General features: G+C 52.2%; 1 protein-coding gene across 2 annotated transcripts in view; it reads left to right on the top strand.

The window, feature by feature from the left end:
- The first annotated feature begins 328 nt into the window (after positions 1–328).
- TPO (thyroid peroxidase) overlaps positions 329–24,216 on the top strand; it is a 32,171-nt gene continuing 8,283 nt past the window's right edge. Inside the window, exons 1-9 of one of the 2 annotated variants that reach the window (XM_059942320.1) lie at positions 329–422; positions 5,668–5,752; positions 7,986–8,155; positions 10,599–10,731; positions 14,276–14,405; positions 15,909–16,115; positions 17,358–17,873; positions 22,345–22,597; positions 23,146–23,316. In XM_059942320.1, the coding sequence (XP_059798303.1) occupies positions 329–422; positions 5,668–5,752; positions 7,986–8,155; positions 10,599–10,731; positions 14,276–14,405; positions 15,909–16,115; positions 17,358–17,873; positions 22,345–22,597; positions 23,146–23,316 (1,759 nt within the window). The remainder of the gene's footprint in view (positions 423–5,667; positions 5,753–7,985; positions 8,156–10,598; positions 10,732–14,275; positions 14,406–15,908; positions 16,116–17,357; positions 17,874–22,344; positions 22,598–23,145; positions 23,317–24,216) is intronic. The other variant, XM_059942321.1, reaches the window with a different exon arrangement.

Genomic DNA, 24,216 nt, shown 5'->3' with positions numbered 1-24,216 from the left:
GTGTTATGGGAAATAGATTTGTTTTATTCCCTGTAATTATTCCCAGAAGTTTTACAGCATTAGGCATCACCATGAATTGAAACAGGTTGTCACTGAGCTATTCTGGTGACCACAGCTGCCCAAGAGGGGGGATCTGCTTTCAAATAGTTGGGTGGGTGAGGCCTGTCTACACCACAGCCATGTGGGTCAGAACCTCCCGGAGCTCGGACCCAAGCTTCTGAGAGCAGCCGCCTCACAGGGACCAGTGCATGCAGAGTCATCGACAGGGGCTCTAACTGAGGAGTTGACCGCGCCCTTGACCACCTGACGCTCTCAATTCCTCTTCAGGATGGGAGCTCGGGCCGTCCTGGGCACCACGCTGGCTGTGGCCTGTGCCGGAGCTGTCTTCTCTTTCCTCCTGAGACACAAGGACCTCTTTTGGGGTGAGTAACAATAAATTACGGTCTTCTGAAGTCATAAAGTTATTGCTCCCAGCGACCAGAACAGGAAGCATCGTGGGTTCTCCAGAATCAGGTAAGACCTCTTCAGTGTTTCTTCCACTTTCCAAGAAAAGAACAATAATTCTTGAGTTTAGAAGGATTAGAATACAATTCTTTCTGAAAAATAACTGATTTTCCTATGATTACACAATAGAAAATGTCCATTTTTACCTACTCATATATTTGAAAAACATTTCTTTGGGAGTAGTTGTTTGTTCCTGTACCACAAAATCATTTTTCATTGAATCACTTCTGTGCTGTATTTTCTGGAATCAGGGTGCTACAATGTCAAGTTCAGTTAAGAAAGGTATAGCTATGCTGTGGTTGAAACCATCACAGCTCAAACTCCGCTTCTGTTTTGAAAAAAAAGGAAAAAAAGGTCCCAAGCACGGAGAAGGGATGTGACTGGGGCAGGGTGTCGGAGGGCGTTTCGAGGATGCTCTCTGATCACCAGCCTCTGCAACACGGGCCCCCCGGGCAGGCTCGCCCCTCTGGGCTCTTCAGGGCTGGACATTCTGCTCCCCTGGCCTCTCCCCCGAGCCCCCGGCCCCTTGATCGTCCTCCAGGCCTGAGGAGCGGCCTGAGTCCACGCAGCCACGTCCACCCCAGGGTGTCTCCTGCTGAGAGCCACCGAGTCTCCAGTTTCACTGAACACGGGGGCCTCAGTGCCACGTGAACAGTTGCACCAAAGTCCTTTGCAGACCCATATGCTCCTTAAGAAAATGGGCTGGCCGTCGAGGCCGTGAGGAGGCCAGGGTCAGACTCTGTCCCCACCCACTACTGACTGGGCCACTTTCCTGTCTGTAAAATGGAGAAAACTGGAAGATTCTCCACCACAGTTCTGTTTGTGAGTATCAGTGAGATGCTCCGTCTAAAGTACTGAGTGCATCGTGCCTGGATAGTACGAACTAGAAAAAAACAAAAACCGATTCCATCTTAAATATCCTCAAGCAACGTGGTCCCCCTCCTCCCAGCCCGGTAAACCCATCACAGGATGGGCGCAGCAAATGCTTTGTGAATTAGTCATTGCATTTCATATTTACTACAGTCCTAGTTCTACAAAACCATAGTGACAAAGTTGTCATGAGTAAGAGCCATTCAACAGAATATAAATATATCTGCACACTAGAGTTTTTAGTTTCAGAAATCATATATTTTTTAAAAATTGGGAAAGGTGTATCTACAGCTTTGCTAGAGCAATTTTTTATTGTTTCCCCATCTCTAAGAGGTTTTTTTTTTCCCTCAAACTTTCAGTATATGTATAAATAATACACAGTATAGCATCTGATAAAAATGCTGCAATTTGGAGCCTAATGTATTGGTCATTAGAATATTTTGAAGCTGGCTAATTACTTGTTTACTTTGTAAATTAATTATTTAGAAAATATCCTTAGTCTTACAGTGTTTCACTTTTACAGCCTTTAATACAATGATTTTTTTTTCCCAGTTGACAAGCCAATGGTCATTTTAAACAAAATACTTGCGCACTGGTTCACTTTCTTTTTTATTTATTTATTTATTCATTTATAATTGAAGAAGAGCTGATTTACAATATCGTGTTAGCTTCAGGTACAGCAAAGTGATTTAGTTATACATATACGCTTTTTCAGATTGTTTCCCCTTACAGTTTATTACAAAATATTGAGTATAGTTCCCCGTGTTATATACAGTAGGTCTTTGTTGGTTATCTATTTTATATATAGAAGTGTCGAACTTTCTTTGAAACATAACTTTTATCAGTCACATTTCTCCGTAGCCAAAATTTCAATGACGATCCCACCAGACTTTTTGTCCGAGTTTGGGTTTATATTACTTGTGTTCACAGACTTTGTGACACGAGCTGTCGGATTGCTCCCTCTCGCCTGTTCAGAACCAGCTGGGGGCACTGGGCATGAGGACAGGTCCGGGCTGGACCACAGACGTCCATCTCCACCTGCCAGTGGGGAGCCCCTCGGGGTGGGGTGCCTTCTCCGTGGTCTGCTCCTGCCCGTGGGGTCCAGTCACCCGTTCACAGCTTAGAAAGTAGAGGCCCCAAGGGTCTCAGAGATGGCGGAGCTGTGGCCTTGTTCACCCTCACCTCCCAGGTCTGCACGTGGAAACAACACACACATTTGAATCTGGCTGATAAACACTCAGGAACAACTATCCTTAGGTCTCACATCCGTTTGTGAATTCTAGGCATGTTTGCACAGCAAGAGTTTAAGTCCTCTCTCAAAAACTCCGAATAGAGCGTTTATCGTGGAAACCACGTGAGTTCATCACCACACGGATTGGGGTTCGTTTCTCGTGTTTGTGCAAAGTCAAGATCTAAGTGCAATCATCTGTGTGGCAAACGTTCCAACACGTCACAGCTGTTGCAAGAGAATCAGACGCAAATGAACAAAAGGCAGCAGAGGCGTTGCTGCAGATGGGGGATTTGGGGACCCGGCCTGATGAGTGAATCTGTTTAACAAGGGAAGTTGGCAGACTTATTCCAGTTCATTGGGTTTCAGCAAACAGGTATCATTAAAGTCAGGACTAAACACAGAGCTCAGAGCAAAGCCACGTCCTCGGAGTTAGTCGAGAGTACAGCTCAGAGAGGAAGAGTCCAGCACTCTTGCCTTGTTTTTTTAGTAATCACTCTTTGGAAATAAGTGACTTCCTTCTTTCTGGCCTGTAGTGTTTTCTTGCATAACGGCTTCCTGAATTCCAGCTCTTTCCATATGAGATGACCATGTACGGAGGGGACCTTCCCCCTCAGGTGGTACCCACCTTCAGAAGGCTGATATCTCCAGATCAGACGAATTAGGAAACTCCCTCGAATTTAGTCTTCGGATCTGAAAAGAAGAGGTTAGGCTCCAGATCTCCCAGTCTGTGATCCTACGACCGGATGCTGTGTCTCTGGACGCCACCCCGTGCCCCGCGGCTGCTCAGCTGCAGCTGAAGGAGGTGATTGAAGAGCCAGGAAGGGAGACGAGGCTGACGCGCCACACGGTGAGGAGGAACCAAAACGGGTCACATCTGCCCGCGGCCGGCAGAGACGGGAGGCCGTTCAAGACGAGAACTACACTTTTATGGGGAATTTTCAGCACAAAAATATATTTCTTATGCAATATCTGAAGAGATAATAATCTGCAAGCCTGTAACACTATCTTTAGGAACTCGGTAAAATATTTCATAGTAAGGAAAGATACTGGAGAATAAGTCAAATATGATCGATTACGCTTAAATGACAATGTTAATAACGTCAAGAAAAGGAAGGATCTCTCTAGCAACTGTTAATTCCAAAGATAGTGATGCCAGATAAACATTTTTCTTTTTATTGAATCCGTTTGTTCTCAAATAACTGCCAAGTGCCTGTGAAGAGCCAGCAGTTGATCTCATTGCAGGAGACCTAAGAGGCAGGGGGGTCAGTGCATTCGGCCAACGCAGGGCCAGGCTGACCTCAGAAACGAAAATGTGGACGGAGGGTTTGGACGGGAACGAAAGGAAATACATGAAGGTCACGAGGGCCTTAAACCCCGAGCTTTCGTGGGGCTCCCAGTCCTGAGAGCTGAGTGAAATCCCCTCCAGCCCCAGGGCAGGGGTCCCTGAAAAGGCCGGCCTCTCCTGCGGGTTCTGCAGCCCCACGCTGGTGGCGCCTCTGGGGTCCCCCTGACTCCCCCGCTCTGCCCCCTTCCTGTGCCGCCTGCCCGCCGTGTGCTTCAGACCCCACGGCAGGAACCCATGGCCGTGGCGGCCTGGACCCGGCCGAGCTGAGGCCGCTTCCGCCCCATGTGCCCTCCACCAGCCCGGGGCTGGAGGAGCAGAGGGGGCAGAGAGAAAGGACCGGAGGGAGTCACGGTGTGGAACATGCGCTGATGGCTGGGGAAGGACACTGAGGGGCTGGAGGTGAAACCCCACCGTCCTTCAAGGTGCCTTGTGGGTCCACCGAGGGCGAGGCCCCATGCTGGGCTCCTGGGTGCAGGATGTACTCTGACAAGGTCTCCGCCTCCCAGGAACCTGCCGTCTGAATCCCCCAAACGTTTCTTACAGTTTCAAGTCCCTTTACTTCTTCTTGCAACAAAATCTTCCGTTAAATTTTAGGACAAAAGCTATCTGGTAACTTAATCCTCCTAAATTTGCTTAGGAATTTAATATATTTTCTGGAATACGCTATGCCCACGTAATTCTAAAGATATGGAAATTTACCATTTTAAAAATAGCTTTCTTTCTATTTAGATGTGTAACGTTCAAGAACATTCTGATATTCTATTTATTCTTGGAAATGAATGCATTTCCTTTGATGAAGTATTGATTATGCAAAAGGTAATTTAGTAACAGAAGTTACTTGTGTACATTATTGGAAGGAGTCGCCTACTTTATAATATTCATTTGGAACCTCACATTTTAACCCCAAGATGGAATCTTAAATTATTGTCTCGGTACACTTGGGCTGCGATCACAGAACCATGGACTGGGGGACTTATAAACAATAAACCGTTGCTTCTCACAGTCTGGAGGCCGGAAGTCCCAGATCAAGGCTCCAGCACCTTCAGATTCTGGTGAGGACCCTCCTCCTGGTTCACCGACGGGGTCTTCTCACTGTGCCCTCGCCTGGAGGAAGGGGCAGGAGCTCATGGGTCCCTTATACTAGGGCAGGTACCCCATGATGGGGGCTCCATCCTCACGACCTCGTCACCTCCCAAAGCCCCCCCTCCTGACGCTGTTCCATTGAGTGCTAGGATGTCAACGTACGCATTCTGGGGAAACACATTTATACCACAGAACTTGTTAAACATGCCAAGTGCTAAAAACTAAAATAAAAAATAAGGGTCTTTTCACTGAAAACTGCAGGTGTATTGGAGTCATTTATCTTCTCTTAAATGAGCAAGTTAAAATAGGCAACTATTATTATAAACTTTCTATACCACTGGTTTAGGTAACTAAAACGCTCAGAAAAGAAGTTATTCAGAATCCCTGGAGGTGGCTGGGGCAAGTGAGAAGTAGGAATGGCCAGGCTGCCCACGTAAGGATGGTGCTGGGTCCCTCCCCACCCCATCCCCAGGGTCTCTGCCAGCGAGGAACCAACACTCACTTGAGATGGGGAAACGGACCCAGGACCCCACGGAAGAGGGGCCCAGACGCCGCGTGGCTGTCACTACATCCAGCTGCACGTGGCGGGGAGTTTGCGAACTTTGCGTTTGACGGTGTGATGCTTCGTTCGTAGGAGAGACAGAGGAGTGTCGAGTCAGGGGCATCGTGGAGGCGAGCAAGCTGCTGGTGGACCAGGCCGCCTACTCCACGATGAGAAGGTACCGTCCCGGGAGTGGGAAGGAGGAGCGCCGGCTCCCGGGGCTTAGCGGATTTGCCCATCGTCTTCTTCACAGTTTCCTCCACCTTACAGATTAGGGGCTGAGACTCACGCGAGCTTATTCTCGTTTCTGGGGTCACACGCAAACAACCGAGAGAACCCGTATTCGAATTCCCTCTCTAGCAAAACAGAGCAAAGGGCGGTGATGCAGCCAGGGTTGAATACATCCTGCTTCAAAAGACAGATGAGGGAGCCTGGTTCCTGCAGAACTGGCCTCAGACCCAGGGGGCAGGAGGGGTCCAGACACACGGCCCCAGCGTCCGGGCTCTGTGACACAGCTGTAACCTTACCTAGGAATTAAATCTGCCCCCCATTCCTTTTAAATCATTAAGAAACACCTTCGTTTTAGACATAAAAGTGACATCAATATTAAGAATATTATAGTCTCACATTAGATGTTTGTAAAGCAAACACGACAAACACACAAGAATCTAAAAAGCAGGCTTTATCTTCACAAGTGTGTTATTTTGCTGGAAGCTGACTAATAATTATTTAAGGTCTCAAGATACAAAATATCACAAGGCAGAGGTCGGTTTATTTCAAATTTCTATTATTCCCACCAGAAAAAGTCCCAATTGTCCACATTGGCTGCAACTAAGTTTTGCTTATTTTATAAAGACTTGAACCAAAGGGGAAAGAAAGAAGAAATCTTCTCTTGAAGTCTGACTTTATTAGTGTGTCCCTGACTGTGATATCAACTATTCACGAAAAAGGGGAAGAGCTGCTGACACCCCCGTGGAGAGAAGGCACTGAGCTTCCTTGGACCCCCCTGCAGCGGAGGGCTGCACCGTCCTCTCCTGAGGCGACCTGCTTTCTCCCAAGGGGGAACTGACCGCTTGCAAAGTCTGTGGCCTGGGGGCTTCATGTCAAACGTAAATGTTGAAACAAAGGCTACTCGCTGACTGTGCTGAACAGCGGATTTTAGTAACAGCAGAAGAAAAACATTAGAAACCTTGAAATTAGTCTGTCCCCACTGAGACCTGAGCAAACAGGGAGGTGAGTTCCAGGCCGGCACAGGCCCTCCTGCTGCCCTGGGGCTCCGGCCGCGGCCTGGGGAAGGGCCCGGGGGGCTGGTGGGCGGTGGCCCAGGAAGATCCTGTCTGTTTTCTAATACACCAGCTCTCCTGAGAAGGGGCCCCGGCTGCCTCTCTCCAGATGGCTCTCCAAGGGTGTCTACACAGCGAACAGCCTTGGCAGACAGAGCTTTGTTCACTGTCCGACGTGCGGTTAAGGACTCCTTCCAGTAAAGGCCAGGCTTCCTGTCCTCCTAGAAAGACCCGGCTTCCTCTGCAGGACCAGAGCCCATGGCCGCTGCCGCCGTAACAGATCACCACAAACTCAGTGGCTACAACAACGTAATTTATTATCTTACCGTCCTACGGGTTAAAGTCCAACACGTATCTCACGGGGCCACAACCTGCTCAGCTGTGCCGTGAGCTGCCTGACTGGCACGGACACAGCCGGTCGCAGCCTCAGCACATCTGATCTGGGACCAGGACAGGCCGCTGGCTCTCAGAGCCCCATCCAACAGCTGGAACCCTCACGTCTAACTGGGTTGTTTTTTCAAGTTACATAATCAATTTATTTATCCACAGTGATATTCTCAGTGAAATATTAATTAGCACTTAAAATCTCCTTAAATAACACTAAAAATCAGTATTTCACAATAAGCTAGAAAAACCATCAACATAAAAAGTGAGACGACCTTATCTCCACAAAAATTTAAAGTATATTACAAAGTGACCAAGAAGAATGAATCAGCGGCAAACATACACAGATGGGCTACTGTCTGAAAGTGTTCTGAAAGCAACTTAGTTTAGTTTTCATGGCAATGTACGGTAAATGTACAGGCAACGTTAGCAAACCCATTTACTAACTGGACTTTGATGAGAAGGTTGATCTCACGCAGCCGTTATGAGGATCAAATGAGTTGGCTATGCAAGTTTGTAAAAGACAAACGTTGGTCATTCTCTTCACCTTTCAACACTGGCAGATTGTCTACACTTGGGTCCCATCCCTTCACTAAATCCCGCGGTCCTTGTGGACGGGGTCCTTGAATCCCCACCTGCCTGTCGCCTGGCAGGTACTAAGTAAAGGTGCGTGTGATTGATTAGTAAGTAATGACCAAACACCATAAAAGAATAATTGACTTTACATCTCCTCTTTGTGCCCAGAAACCTCCACAAAAGAGAAATCATTTCTCCGTCACAGCTTCTGTCTTTTTCCAAACTCCCTGAGCCCGCCAGCCGCGCTGCGTCCCGGGCGGCGGACATCATGGAGATGTCGGTGCAGGAGGCGATGAGGAGGGCTCAGCTAGGCTCTGCACCGCCTGGGCCGCCCACAGGTGAGCACCCGGGGAAGGGGGGCAGGTCAGGGGCCGGGGGGGGGGGGGGTCCCCGCAGGGCACGATGCCCACTCGTTCACAGGACAAATGAGCGGTTCTTTAAGAGGCTCAGTAGTTTGGTTTTGTTAGTCTGGGAAATCACTGCTTCTCTGCTGTTCAGATCGGGTTTGGAGAACCAGCTCAATGATCTAAGCGCCCCGCTCTGTGGTATGAAATGATTGAGGGGTACTTCCAAGGCCCCGACCGACCTGGTTAAAACCTGGGGGAAACTCACTTCTGTGGGACGCAGCGTGTTCCAGGGAGACGAGGACAGCGGCCCCGCTTCTCCTGAGAAAACTGCCTCAGGGTCCTGCTCAGGTCTCTGGGAGCCAGCGTGCTCTTCCCTGAGATGGGACAGTCACCCTGGCCGTCCACGCGGCTGGCCACAGGCACACCAGCAAACACGAGGGGCGAGCTGCATCCCATCAAAGGCTCCGTTGACACTAAGATACTGAGTGAAAGTGATTTCGATCACAGGCATAATTCTAAGTCCAAAACTTATGGAGACTTTTTTCAATGTGGTGCCATGAGCTACTTGGTCTCTGAGTTTTCCCGCCCAATTAGCTGTAGATTAGTTTAATGCTGATTTACTTTGCTTTTAGAATAAGACAGACGCAGCTAAATCGGGATTAACCTGAATTCTCAGATACTAAACTTAGAAGTTAAGTTTAATCAACTTTATAGCAACCAAAGATCCATTTGAAATGTTTTTATTGAAGCAGCTGAAAACTGTCTCTAAGGACTGTTGGTCCGCGATCCTGTCTCCGTGCAGCCGGGACTCTGGTCGCAGTGACTGCAGTCAGAGGTCCTGCCGGCCTCGGGTTCACAGTGTAGAGTCGCAGGGCCATTGCCCAGGTCTGCGGGTGTATTCAGCTGATGGGTTTGGGCCAGGCTGTGGTGCAGAATTGAAGAACCCCATAGTCTAAGATGTTTTCTATTATTTCCACTATCAGCATGGCCAATCTAGAAATTTCAGAATTAGTAAAATGAAAGGATCCAAATGTTTCCCCATCAGTTCGTCACCAAACAGTATCTACAATCAAATGTTGGCACCCCTCCCCTAGGGATGTTTCCTAACATTGGTTTTGTATGAACATAGCTATGATCGTGGTTCTTTTTTTAAAAAATAAATTTATTTATTTATTTATTTTTGGCTGTGTTGGGTCTTCGTTGCTGCACACGGGCTTTCTCTAGTTGCTGCGAGCATGGGTTACTCTTCGTTGCGGTGCGCGGCCTTCTCATTGCGGTGGCTTCTCTTGTTGTGGAGCACAGGCTCTAGGCGCACGGGCTTCAGTAGTTGTGGCATGCAGGCTCAGTAGTTGTGGCACGCGGGCTCTAGAGTTCAGGCTCAGTAGTTGTGGTGCACGGGCTCAGTTGCTCTGCGGCATGTGGGATCTTCCCGGACAAGGGATCGAACCCATGTCCCCTGCATTGGCAGGTGGATTCTTAACCACTGCGCCACCAGGGAAGTCCTATTGTGGTTCTTCTCATGGGCTTTGTCTGTTATACTCTCGTATGTGCTTGAGCGTTTCCTGGTACGAAGCCTCTGTACTCACCTTGTTAAGGAATGTGTATTTCTCTATCGACTAAATAAAAATTGTAGTCTAAGGTTCATTTAACTGTCCACATGCAGTCATTCCATAGAGGTTGTTCAGTGAACATTAATTAAGCTAGTTTTGTTTCTCTCTAGTTTGAAAATGGGATGCGTGTCTTCCAGTGTTTTTCTATCTTGATTTCATCAGGATCTGGCCAGTTTTATGGCATTATCTTTGAAGATTTATACAAACCACCTTGGAGAGTAACCAGTGATTCCTTCTACCAACAGCCAAGAAAGTGGTCCTCGCTTTGATTTGTCAAATAAACAGCAACAAAATTGGCAAAAAATAAGAGACTGTTTCCTGGGGCCCTAACCTAGAAAGATTTATGAGAAGGAACCAAACATCAACATGAGGGAAAAAAGAAGGGTTTTGTAGATGGACACACGGATACCGTTAGGAAACTTGACTGAGGTAGGGTTTGCGGGGAGGATAGAGGCCAGGTATCCGCCGTCTTCTGAGGTCAGGGCGTGGGCCCCCAGCCTCAGCCGAGCAGCATGGCAAACACTGGAGATTCCACAGGCGAGGCTGCAGATGCCTCTGAGAAGTGCTTACCTCCGGGGTCAGAGCTCTCAGAATTGCTTTTCTGAAAGATCGCAAAGCAAAAATAAGTTTTAAACCCCACATTCCTAGCTATGAGGACACTCAAGGGGGTTAAATGAGAGAGGATTGATTTCAAGGAGAAGGAAGGGCTTCCTGCAAAGAATGAGGAGGGGTCTGTGTGAATCCCGGTCACATTAGAACGTTTACCCGGTCGGGTAGGTTTGTTATTACAACAGAGGGCTGAAGCTTTGGTGCTTGTTCTTTAGATGTTTTATCAGAAGACCTACTGAAAATGATTGCACACCTGTCCGGATGCCAGCCCTACATGCTTCCCCCCAGGTGTCCAAACACCTGCCTGGCAAACAAGTTCAGGCTCATCACGGGCGCCTGCAACAACAGGTAATTCCACAGCGCCCTCGCTCTCACCTGTAGGTTGTACTTGAACGTGACAGGTGCCATCAGGGCAGAGTCTCCATAGACTGTTTGAGGTTTCATTAAAGACAGTGTACAATACTGACTCCATTATATTAAGAACTGGTCAAGCCTCTTCCTTACGCCCGTGTTTCCAATACTTCTGTGTGTATCTTTAATAAGACGCAGATTTTAAAGGTCTTCAGCTCCCTGGTAGCCAGGTACCACTTTCACCAGCGATGCTAATCGTAAACCTTCCCAGGTGTCCCTGAGGTCATCCCAACTTTCTTCCATTTCTTTTTCTGTGTACTTGCTGTCCACTCTCAGCCACCGACTCAGGCCGTCTCATACTCTGATCGCTCTTTCCGGAAGGTCAGTCCATTCGGGCAACCCCCAAACATTCCAGGAGACCCCAACCACCTCTGGGCCCCCGGCGCCCCCAGAGCCCCATGTGCCGTGTTCCGGGGAAACTGTACTTGCAGGTGGATGTGGGGTCATGGACGGCAGGACCAGGGTCAGGGGTCTCCTCTGCCCACGGCCCCCCTCCCGGCTCCGCTCTCAGCCCCACCGCCGAGGAGGGGGCAGCCAATGCCCCCTGCTGATGGGCTCTGGGGGACGCACCTTCCAGGGAGCTGGGGGTGGAGGCCGAGTCCCTTTCTTCCCTTCCGTGATGACGATTGAATCTCGTGTCACAGTATTTACAGGACCTAGATCCAAAGGACCAGCAGGGACTTCATACTTTTTTTTCTGCCCCAAGCATAATACACCTGCTCAGAAAACTCCAGTGATACCACCTTGAAGCCTCGCTAACTGTTTTATAAATGAGACACAAGGGCCGCTGAGTATCGGCCCCAAGGTGGCCGATCCTCTCTGCAGGCTCAGACTTGCTAGTTCAAAACCTGCCCACACCAAACTCAAACGTTCACACATCCACTCGTTATAAAAATAGCCCCCAGAGCAGATTTTCAGCTGCCTGGTGTCTGAGAGAGAAGAGCTGGTGTTTCAAACCAATCCCAGTAACACGGAGCCGCGGGGGGAGCAGACACCTGTCCCCCTCGTGAAACTCTCCTCCAGAGACGCGTCACCTGCTTGCTGTCAGCTTTCCGACCATTTCCAATGTGCTCGTCAATCCAGATCTACTAAAGGAACCACGTGCTGGTGAAAGCTGACCCCCTGGGGCCGCCGCGGGTCTTCTGCTCCAGGCTGGCAGCGTCTGAGAGCGATGCCGGAAGCCTGGAGGGGGCCCGCCTGGTGGCTGCGAGGTCCCCACATGATGCCCCTGGGTCCTGCCCAGCAGGCTGGGCTCTGACCCGACCAGAGGGTGAGATGGTCACAGAAACCGTGTGATGTCGCGGGAGCTGCTGAAACAGGACAGTCAATCAGCAAAAAGCACAAACAAAAAAACAAAACCAATCCCCTGAGCAGTTAAATTAACATTCTCGTTATTCTTAATTGAGTGAAAGAGCCGCACTTTATGGAATTTCAATAAAGACAAGCCAACCGTAACAGACCAGAACGCTGCATTAAACCTGACTGACTGCAGCTGATTAAATGCACTACTGTCCCATACGGTTTTGCAAATTAAGCCACTTTGGTTGTGCTGGAGACCAACGGAGTATTACAACTAGAATTATCCCCATTTCCTGTCCCTTCAGACATGCAGAAGTAACCATCATCACCTACTGCTACTCGTCCTTCCTGAGCGGCCCCGGACACAGCAGCAGGGCTGGGAGGAGCCACAGAAGCAAGAAAGGCCCTCTTCTCCAGCGTCAGGAGCCCTGGGGCGTCCCGGCCTTAACTGTGGGCTCTTGCCTCAAACAAGAGCTTAGAAAGTTCTCAGCAGCCCACGGTTCCTTTACTTCTGGGCAGAGCATCCAAACCAGTCCCATTTATAGAAGAATGATGGGTGGACGTTATGTCTCAAATGGTGTAATAATTTAGTGTCAAAACAAACCAACTAATTCTTCAATATTTATATTTACAAATACTTTAAAAGTTTTAAAAATCCGTTAGCTTGCCACGATTCTTGTAGACTTCACTCCCTAAATGTTCTGAGTGTCCACACATCAGATGCAGGAAAGAATATTAGAAAGCCTAGATCCCAATCTTTTCCAATTCAAATGCTTTTGCTACGTGACCTCAAAGAGCCCAGCAAAGTTGTCTCCTGTCCACCTGCAAACTCCAGCCTCACTCCTTTCTTTTTGGAAGATTCTGCAGCCACCAAACAAACACCCCCATGGCTATTATTGCCATAGGGATGTGTTGATAAAGGCCGAGGGACCTTGGATGCCACGAGAATTTTGTACCCAAATAATCCATTTTTAAAAAACAGAACAAATTTTTCTCTAACAGAAAATTCCCCTTTTTTTCTTTTGTCTTTGAACTAACATTTCCATTCTAATTTGTCTGATGGTCTTTTTCTAAATGTAGGATATTTTATGATTAAAGTATTTTACTTTCTCCTTTTACATAGTCCTTTACTTTCACGTATGCTCTCTAGGCATTTTATTCTTGTATTTTCTAAACGTTACATAGTCATGTATTTATTTTATACATTTATGTATGTGATCACATACGTATATATTTACTATTCATATGTGATTTGCACAAGGACTAGTTACCAATCATTTGTCTCTCATTTCCTCATTGCTGGAAACATTTCTGGGACACACTGATTCTTATTGATACCGGTCCCTTTGACTTAGAGGCACCTGCATGACTCAAAAGTCATGCTCGAAAGTAGTCTGTAAAATCAAAATATCATTAGACACAACTTTGCCTCAGCATGCACTTTATATTTTTGTCAAAATATATTTTGACCAATAGAATGAAACTGCAGATCAGTCTGTTTATGGAAAACATTCCCATTTACCTTAATTGGCTGAGTCCATGCTCTCTGTCAAATCCGTGAACCAAGTGAGACTTGTTGATACTTTCTCTCAGAAAAAGCTTGACTTATTTCTGATTCAAACAAGTGTATTTACACAACCATCTCACTTCTGAATTTAGGACATTTCAGCAAGTTCCAAAGATTCCACTTTCTCGCAGAAACTTTGTCCTAAAGGTAAATACAGGCGATAGGAAAGGGCATCCTGCCCAGGTGGTTGTAGGAGCTTTGACGGGAGCACCTTCAGCACGGCGGGGTTTCAGGTGTGACTCTGTCTGGAGCCCCAGGGAGGTGCCCACGGCGAGCTCCCGAGTGAGACGCAGCCTTCAGAGGAAACGCAGGGAAACTGGGCAGTGAAGGTGGGAGACACATGGACGGACAGGGCGCCCCAGGTTCAGGCGCTGAGGGGGGAGGGCACGTGCATGCGGGCTTTGGGAGTCAGCTCCCTCAGACCACCTGCGCCCTTACAGCCCGGGAAGCGTCTCAGCACCACGGGGGCGTGTGGTCCCCACTGGACAGAGGGCTTCACCCCCTACAGTAGCCCCAGGGGCGCCGCTCCACCGTGTCCCTGGGGACAGTTCACGGCATCGGCCCTGCTGCTTCGTCCCTCCTCGACTCAAACACGGAGCCCCGCTGTCTCCACAGAGACCACCCTAGGCGGGGAGCCGCCAACACAGCCCTGGCCAGGTGGCTGCCCCCCGCCTATGAGGACGGCATCAGCGAACCCAGAGGCTGGAACCCACGCCTCCGGTACAACGGGTTCCCCCTGCCCCCGGTGAGTGCCGCTGAAACGGGGCTGGAGCCGGTTTCCCGGAACGGAGCAAACCTCCCCTCACCTTGGAGGGAGGCAGGCTTTGAGGAGATCTCGCTCAACAGGGCAGGCCCCTGCGCGGGCGCCTATATGATGGATGGGCCTCCCGGCCCCTGTGGGGTGGAGAAGGGCTCCTCACCTTATAGCTCGGGAACTTGGCTCTGACAGATCAGCGCCACTCAGCCAGTGAGCAGAACAACACAGAGTTAAGCTTCGTCCAGCTTTCGACTCTTTACAAATAGGTACAAGACTAGACACGTTCAAAGACACGTACAATTGATTAATTCACTCATTTAAGTGGCAAAGATGGTAACCGCTACATACTCCCAGAGGCAAGTCATTTGCCAAACAAACCCACCTGATCTACTGATCACTTGGGTCCAAAAATGGGTCATCTGTCCCCAATTCGACTGCTCGCTTCAGTGAATAAACCAGCGGGGAGCCACTCACATTCCTCGGCTTATCCCCCCTCCCCAAGCCAGCAAGGCTGCGTCTCTCTGCGCCTCTTCTCCCCTGAGTCAAGGACGGTCTCAGAGTCTAAGGACCCACGTGGTTAGATCAGACCCCCTTGGGAATCCAGGCTCGCCCCCATCTCGAGGTCCTTAAAATAACCACATCTGCCGAGTCCCCTTTGCCATGCGGTGTATTCACAGGCTCCAGGGATGGGGGAATGGACATCTTCAGGGGCCATTACCCTGCCTACAAGTCCACCCTCTGACCCCAGAAGTCATATCCATTCCGCACGCAAACTGCATTTACCCCATCCCAAGGCCCCCCAGAGTCTCAGCCCACTACAGCATCAACTCAAAATCCCAAACCTGATCTAAATCTCGCCATTCTCAGACCCCCAAATCTCATCCTCTGAATAATCTGAGTCAGGGATGGGGAAGCTCTGGGTGTGACCCCTCCTGGGGCAAAACTCCCCTCCTTTGGGGCCTATGAAACCAGAAAGCAAGCCTGCCCCCAAAATGCAGTGGTGGGACGGGCACGGGATAACAGCTGTAGACGTCCTGGTTCAGAAACAAAAAAATGGAAAGGAGAAAAGAAGTCACCGATCCCAAACAATTCTGACTCAGGCCAGGCAAACGCCACAGGGCCTCAAGGCCTGGGAACAACCCTCCGGGCTCAGGGCTCTGCCCCTGGGCCCCAGGCCCTGCCCTCTAGGTCGAGGACTAAATGGCACTAATCACTAGATGACTCAGTTTAATCCCCGCGACAGTCCCGAGAGGTCAGCATTTTTATGTTTATTTACAAGTGAGGAAACTACACTCAGCCCTAAATCACCACCCGTGCGTGTCAGGGAGGAGAGCCGGGGGCCTCCAGGGACCCCATCCTGCCCCAGGAGTGCCAGTGTCCTGTGAACGGGCGCGGAGCCCTGAGCCCCCGGGCTAACCCCACCCCAGGGGTCTGCCTCCCCCGGCCCTGCAGGACGGCCTCCCGCACGTGACGGCCGCTGTGTCCGCCCAGGTCCGGGAGGTGAGCAGGAAGGTCATCCACGTTTCCAACGAGGCTGTGACGGAGGACGGCCAGTACTCTGACCTCCTGATGGCGTGGGGACAGTACATTGACCACGACATGGCCTTCACGCCACAGAGCGCCAGCCTCGCTGCCTTCGGGGGCGGGGCCGACTGCCAGCAGACCTGTGAGAACCGAAGCCCGTGTTTTCCCATACAGGTAGAATTTTCAAACTTCCTCATGTTTACTATGAAACTAACAGGTGCCGTCTTCAAAACTCAGACGCAAGTCACTTTTGGTCCTGTCTCCAGGGGGTAACAGCTGTTATGAATTTCCTGTGTTTCCTGCCAGAAGTTACCTGCACATATATGTGTAGAAGATTACATGTGTGTGTGCGCTTATACCTTACAGTTTTTGTGTCCTACTATGCGCACGTCCTGAACCCGGTACGGGTCACTTGGCAATAGTTCTTACACTTCTCTCCGGCTCATTAAACGGACAGAGGCTGGGTTGTTACGACCCTCCCTACCCCACTGTGTTTGCATTATGACTGACTTAACCAAACCTCCTTACTCACGAGCACCGGAGTTGTCTCCAGTTTTGCTGCTGTTGTTACACCGTCGCAAATAGCGAAGCAGAGAACACACTCTGACCTGAATCTTGGCACACGTGCATGCCTAACAGACAAACCACTGGGGATACAAGCGCTAGATTCAGAGCAGGCGCCGTGGACTTTTGACAGAGATTGCAGAACTTTTGTCTGTTAATATTGTTCTGGTTTTCCCTCCGACCTGCAAGGGAAGAGGTATACAGGTAGGGTTTTTAATTACTCCTCCTAAGAAAATATCTCCAAGGCTGGCAAGGGGCATTTTCTACCTAGGAGAAAAGATTGCTTGGGGCTGGGGTCCTCACTCACGTTGATTCCAGAAACCTTGGCTGAGCAGCGAGCGATCGCGCATGTGGCGCCCTGAGCTAGGAAGGCCGGACAGGGAGGAGGAGCTGCCTGGTGGGAAGCTGACGTCAGTGTTTTAATACCAGGGCGCTCTGGGTGAGCCCCGGCCCTGGATGAGTGGGCTTGTGGAGTGTGTGTGTGTGTGTGTGTGTGTGTGTGTGCATGCATGTGTGTGTATGGCGCGGTAGGTAGACAGGTAGACTATAAACCCCTGGCATCCGCAGAGGTGGCCCCCCAGGCAAGGCAGAACACACCAAAAGGAAGACCTGGGGGGACGGGGGAAGTGGGCGCCACCGCACGGCTGCATCAGTCAGAGCAAAGGGAATTCCGACCAGTCTAATCGCCCAGACCCTGGGAGGAGGGAGGGCTGCCCGCAGAGGAGCGGACGGGGCCCCTGGGGCGCTGGCAGAGGGCGGCCGGTGCTGGAGGGAGGTGGGCGGCCCGGAGCGCCTAGTGTCTCGGAGGAGGGGGCCCAGGACCCGGGCTGACCCGCCGTGCCCTTCCCGCAGCTCCAGGCCAACGCCTCGCCGGCCGCGGGCACCGCCTGTCTGCCCTTTTACCGCTCGTCACCCACCTGCGGCTCCGGGACCCAAGGCGCCTTCTTCGGCAACGTGTCCCGGGCGAACCCGCGCCAGCAGATGAACGGGCTGACCTCGTTCCTGGACGCGTCCACCGTGTACGGCAGCTCCCCGGCCTCGGAGCTGCGGCTGCGGAACTGGACCAGCGCCGAGGGGCTGCTGCGCGTCAACGCGCGCTTCCGGGACGCCGGCCGCGCCTTCCTGCCCTTCGCGCCGCCGCCCGCGCCCCCGGCCTGCGCGGCCCGGCCCGGCGCCCCCGGGGCCCGCGCGCCCTGCTTCCTGGCGGGGGACGGCCGCGCCAGCGAGGTCCCCGCCCTGGCGGCCCTGCACACGCTGTGGCTGCGCGAGCACAACCGCCTGGCCGCCGCGCTCAAGGCCCTCAACGCGCACTGGAGCGCGGACACCGCCTACCAGGAGGCGCGCAAGGTGGTGGGCGCCCTGCACCAGGTGCGCGCAGGGGCCTCGCGGGCGCCCCGCGGGGGTGCGTGCAGCGGTCTGGTGGGCCCCCCGCCTGGGTGCTCAGAGCCTTGCGGGTGGGCGCCCCGCGTGGAGATTAACCCCGCTCCCGTCTGAAGCACTGGGTCCCTGGCGCTCCCGTGGGAGCTGCTCGGTTGCCCAGGGACTGGCGGTGATTATCCCACCAGGAGACTGACAGCGGTAGGAACAGGCACGGCCCCTCCGGTCTTCCCCTGATATCCAGACCATTCTAAGTGCTCTGAGGGTTCTAACTCATGTAATCCTCAGGGCGACCCTTTCAGATGGGGGTCCACCAGTGATTTTGGTATTGTGATACTTTGGAGAGAATGAAAAGAAAAACAATCTGTATGAGATTTGCAAATTAGCAAGTTAAAGTAAGGATTTATTATGATATTTTAAATCTTGACTCAGAGGATACTGGGTGGAGTGTCAAGTTGGCCAGTTATAATGGAGCGATGTTGGAAAAACTACTTATGTCCGTCAAATAACCTTACTAAGTCCACTGGTCTCACAGGGCTGTTATGAAGGTGGAGTGCCTTGTTTTAAACCAGTGGTTGCTAGTCATGTGTCTCTGATCTGGGCGCTACAGCAGGCCCTTGATAGCATCCCTTCATCCCCTCAGTGACCCTGTAAGTCCTGTTTTACAAAAGAGGAAGTTGGGTCTTGTCCAGGTTCTCACAGGGACCACATGATGGGATGGGCCGTCCCCAGGCACTGTCTGTCCCTTGCCCACCTTTGGTCCCCTGTGGCCCAGGCACCCAGGAGTTAGAGCAGAGGCTACAGAGCCCTGCTGTGCCTGGCGCCACCCCATAGATGTTGGTGGGATGGGGGACTCGGACGTGATCCAGGAGAGTCTGGGCAGCAGTTGGGAGGTTGTGATTCTTCACCCGCCGAGGAAGGATGTCAGTGTTTTAATGCCAGGGTGCTTTGGGTGAGCCCCGGCCCTGGATGAGTGGGCTTGTGGAGTGTGTGTGTGTGTGTGTGTGTGCATGTGTGTTCATGGTGCGGTAGGTAGACAGGTAGACTATAAACCGGGCATCTGACACACAGACAGTCTGCCTGCTGCCTGGATGAACACTGCAGCTTAGTGTAAACGAGCTGACAGATGTGAACACACAGGATTGATAAAAAAAGAAAGGCACAGGAATTTGTGAAGGGGGAATTTGAGTGCAGCATGGCCAGAAGTCTTGTGATGGTTTTAAGTAACAATCAAGGACCTCATCCGTCAGCCCTCACCTGACCCCCTTGAACAGAGTGGCCTGGCCAGTCGGGAGATGTTAGGATGAGGTCCCCACTTCCGAGCCGTCCTTCTCCCTCAGCAGGCTCCCTGGTGAAATAAGTCCCAGGATCATGCCTCTTTCCGGATTGTTGTCACCACCCAGCTATGTTTTGTTTGGTTCCGTCTGTGCCCCTCCCCCGAATGTAAGCTCCAGGGAGACAGAGAAGGAGTCCAGGGAGACTTCCCAGCACCTGGACCCAGCCTGGCTCTAAGAGGTGCTTCACAGTGTGAATTCATGAGCGAAGACCATATCCCAGGAGCAATGCCAGGAGGCCTGCCCTGCTGTGTCCCCAAGAGCCGGGATGTTGCTTAAACTTTCTTTAAACGCACAAGAACTCAGTCGGCGCAGGGGCCTGAGCTGAGTGGCTGGGTCTCAGATCCATGTGGACCCTCCCGGAGAAGAGGCTCCACGACCACCGTGGGGACGGTGGGGGGGGCGGTTATGTGGGTGCACGCGGCCCTAGACTCATACATTAGAGGTGGTTGCATTCGAGAATTCCGAGAACCCCTGCTGGCCTGGAAATAACGTCATGTGGCTCCTGTGCTTCTCATATAGTGAGGTAATAAGTACGACCATGGCCCTGAGAAGCGGGAGGGAGGGGCAGGGAGGAGCGCTTCGCTGGACCGCGGCGGGTGAGGAACCGCCGGGAGGGTTTTCAGCATTGGCCTGGCAATTCCAAAGGAGGGTTAGGGCCCCGCCGATCAGAGTGAAACAGGGCTGCAGCCCTCACCCTGGGGAGAGGTCCCGGCATTTCGGCAAAATCGCTTCCAGTCACATTTCAGATCAGATCGTGAGAGACTGGTGATGGGGGCTGTGCTCCAAGGTCGAGCAGGGAAGACGTGTGGGCTGGACTGGAGGGCGCCCTCCGCTCTCTGAAGTAGCTGCTTCGGGGGCGAGAGGAGCCTTGCCAGCCTGTGACGGCAGCCCCTGCGTCCTCCGGGGTCACAGGTCAAGCCTGAGTTAGAGGAGCGGGGGAGGATCCACCAGTAAACGCTTCCCACTTGAGTTTGAAGTTGTCTCGCGACCCTGGCAGAGAAGAGAGATGATCTCCCGTCTGCTGGGGGCAGAAGGCATCGGAGAAGAATGCTGGCGGGAATGGAAGTCGCTGCCAGGTCCCCTCCCGGGGTGGGGAGAAGGCACGGCTGCAGCCCCGGGCTGGTGGTGTGAGCTGGCGGCTGCTTCTGTGTGATCAAGTCCTGACTCTGCTCGAACGCCGGCCGGGCACGTGGGTGCTTTGCTCGGACCCGTGAACCAGCTCAGGGATGACACCTCGGTTTAGAGACCCCAGCCAGGCCCCCGTTCCAGTCAGCCCAGGTCTCGGAGGCTTGTGCACTTAGAAGGCACACTCCGTCGTTTGGAAGGGATGGCCCACAAGGACGCACATGCTCTGCTGTTACTTTCATGTTGTTTCTGAGAACGGTACACGTTCCCTTCCTGCACCCAGAAGCTGAAATGTAAGACCTTTCCCTCTAGGATAGAATCTTTCCTACTGGTTTATATTCCTCATTTAGATGTGGCTCATGGACCAAAATAGTCTCTTAAATATCAAGACAGTTTGACCCTGATTTTTACAGCTGAAAGAAATGCTATTGAACCTAAAAGCAGACCCTTGCGTGAAATTCTCCTGGGACCACGTGGCAAGTAGAAATGACAAGGTCCGTGATTGCACCTGGTTTACCATTGACAGGGCACGTCAGCCTGTGTCATTCTCTGACTTAACTCTAGGAACAGATCAAGGAATCAGGTGCTACTGTCGTTTCACAGGAGAGGAAGTCGCTGTCACCGCAGGTTACCCCCCGGGAGCAGATCTGCACAGGCAGAGCCTGAGGCCACACTGGTGCCCACTGAGCCGGCCGCCCCCGGGCCCATCACCGTCCTGGGTGTGTAGTTAGCCTTGTAACCTCCCGAACAGCCTTTTAAAAAAACCCAAAATCCTTTCAGAGGAGTTCAGTTTGAGCCTTTGTTGCAGAGACCTGGTCAAATTAGCAATTGTATCCGTGCCTCTCACTTCATCCTCTGATATAAAGGCACCTCCCCAGGGTCAGGGCCTGTCCCCTCATTGTACACGGTGCCATGCGTCACTGAAGGCTGGAACAGAAAGTAGGAATTTAGACTCATTTATAAAACTCACGGCACGAATTCATTTCCCATTGAAACTGCAGATGGTCCCTTCCCGCCGTATTTCTCTGGCTTTTACAAAGAACTAACAAGTGTTGATGGAGACAATTCAGAAGGGAAAAAAGGAATAACGCAGGGATCTCGGTCCCTGCTTACATTTTAACTCGTGGAAGCCATTCCGACCGTATATGATCTTCAGGTTGTGTATCATTTCCTTCAAACCTGGGGGCAGGGAGTTATCCATGCATGGAGGTGTACACTATATACAATATGCGCATCTACTCCGTATAATGTCTATGTATGATACCATATGTCTGATACGTATAAAGCCATACAGTATATAATATATACATGTACTCGATAGAATGTCCATATATAATACCATGTATCTCATACATATAAACCCATGTATATTTTTTATTCTCACAAAAACTCAAAGGAAGGGGTTTTTCCAGAAAAGGAAACAGGTTCAGAGAGGTCAACCTCTCAGAGTCACATAGCTGAGAAGCGGGGGGTATGGGGTTGCAACTCACCTTGATCTAAATCTTCAGCCTCTGGTGCCCAAACCCAGCGAAGGGACTAGATTTCTTGTTTTTGCTTTAGGTCCTGGTGTTAACGGACGGCTCGTAGGTGAAGTGGGAGTGAAGGGGGCTGATTGTTGGACAGAAACTTTTTCATGTTTCTAAAAGAGTGCGGCGGGCGGCAGCCTCCCTGGTTCGTCTTCACGCGCTGAGGGTCCCCCTCATTTTCCATGGCCTGGCCTGGCCGGGAGGGTGTCTGGGGGCGTCTCTGACATGCCCTGTACAACCCCGTAAAAGCCGAGAGCTCAGGACTTTATCTGGAATAGGTGGTGCTCCTGTACCTGCTCTCCTGCTTCCCTGTGCCCCCAGGTGGCATGACCCCCGGTGACAGCTCTGCAGATGCAGCAGCCCCCAGGCTTGTGCGGGAAGAAGCCCCCCAACCCGGCATCGCTCTGACTGTGACCCCGCATCCGGCCAGGGGCTCCCCTTCCCCGGCTCCCACCCACTCTCCTTTCTCTGCAGATCATCACCCTGCGGGATTACGTACCCAAGATCCTGGGCCCCGAGGCCTTCGGGCAGCACGTGGGCCCCTACAGGGGCTACGACCCCGCCGTGGACCCTACGGTGTCCAACGTGTTCTCCACGGCCGCCTTCCGCTTTGGACACGCCACAGTGCACCCGCTGGTGCGGCGGCTAGACGCCCGCTTCCAGGAGCGCCTGGGGCTCCTGCCGCTGCGGGACGCCTTTTTCCGGCCCTGGCGGCTCCTTGAGGAAGGTGCGCGCCCCTGGGCCACGCTCGGGAGGGGGGGCCAGGTGTGCGGTTACCTGCCCGCTGGCCGGAGGTGCTCGGGTCAGCAGCGGGCATGGAGAAAATAGATGCATCCAAAGAGGTTTAAAAAGTGATCCTGGTCATCAGACGCTTTCTCTGGGGTTTCTGAGCCTCCAGAATTCCCAGGGGCGGCCCTGGGCTCCCTCAGCCAGGCTGGGGCTTGTTCACTGATCTAGGCTTTAGACTCAGCAAACACCTCCTTCAACTGTAACGTTTCTGCTGCTGAAAAACAAGCACAAAACCTCCATCCCTGAGGCTCCATCCTGGTTTCCTTCAGACACACGTCACGGTCCGGCCCGTCGGGGCCCTGACGGGGCGAATCCACCACGAGGCAGCACCCTAAGGGCCCAGGAAACTTGGGAATCCCTGGAGGTGAATTCCTGAGATTATGAGAGACATCTGTTCAGAACCAGCGTAGTTGACGATCTGAGACCTTGTCCTGTTTCCCCAAGACTCACCTGAGAAAGCGCATCCCTCCCCTGTGCTGTTTCCAGGTGGTGTGGACCCCATCATGAGGGGCCTGCTGGCGACAGCGGCCAAGCTGCAGGTGCAGGACCAGCTGATGAACGCAGAGCTGACAGAGGGGCTCTTTGTGCTGTCGGACTCGGGGACCCTGGACCTGGCGGCCATCAACCTGCAGAGGGGCCGGGACCACGGCCTGCCAGGTGGGCCCTCCCGCTTCCTTTCCTGCGGGAGCTGCCAGCTTAGCTGCTGTTCTAACGTGTCTCAGACCTACTGCCAACGTCTGAGAAGTGGCTTTTAAAGCCTCTGTAGCCCCTCCCATTCTAACTGGAAAATCGGGGATCCTTTCCTCTAGTTCTGTTTAGTCTGAACGCGAGCCCCCCACCCCCAGTTTTCTGTGTCCCGGTGCCTCCGCGCCCTGAGGGGAACTGGCCCAGTCGTAACGCGTTTCCTTGTGTCCACGCGTTTATGCGGCACTTCTGTCGGGGGTCTGCTGTGTTTGAGGCCCCGGGCGTAAAACGAGACCCAGTCTTGCCAAAAGGGCCGCGGACGGCAGAGCACATAACCAGAGAGGAAATGACGGGGAGCCTTGGCCAGGTTCTGGTCAGACCCAGGTGGCGTGTAAGGCAAGGGTTCACGCACCATCGCCCTGAGGAGGGATGGAGGGTCTGGAGGAGGTGGCCCTTGAGAGCATGGGATGCGGAGGGGGAGGATGGGGGCACCAGCGGCCCAGCAAAGCCAGAGACGGCCGAGGGGCTGGGTGCGCAGTCAGGGTGGACACCAGGGAGGAGGAGGACGAGGAGGCTGAGTCCCCAGCGGCCGGGGCTGGGCGGGTCCTGGGGGCGGCAGAGACGAGGAGGGAGCTGCAGCCCCAGAGTCAGACAGACGTGGTCCTTTCTGTGGCTCTCCCTGTGTGCGTGTGTGTGTCTGTGTGTGTATGTCTGTATGTCTGTGCGTATGTCTGTATGTCTGTGTGTCTGTGTGTGTGTCTGTATGTGCTTGTGTGTCTGGGTGTGTGCCTGTATGTCTGTGTGTGCATGTGTGTCTGTATGTCTGTGTGTCTGTGCGTGTGTCTGTATGTCTGTGTGTGTGTGTCTGTGTGT

Source organism: Balaenoptera ricei, chromosome 13 (assembly GCF_028023285.1).
Source record: "Balaenoptera ricei isolate mBalRic1 chromosome 13, mBalRic1.hap2, whole genome shotgun sequence".
In the NCBI taxonomy this organism is placed as follows: Eukaryota; Metazoa; Chordata; class Mammalia; order Artiodactyla; family Balaenopteridae; genus Balaenoptera; species Balaenoptera ricei.
The sequence above is the reverse complement of the archived record's forward strand: the minus strand, read 5'-3'. Positions and strand labels throughout refer to the sequence as shown.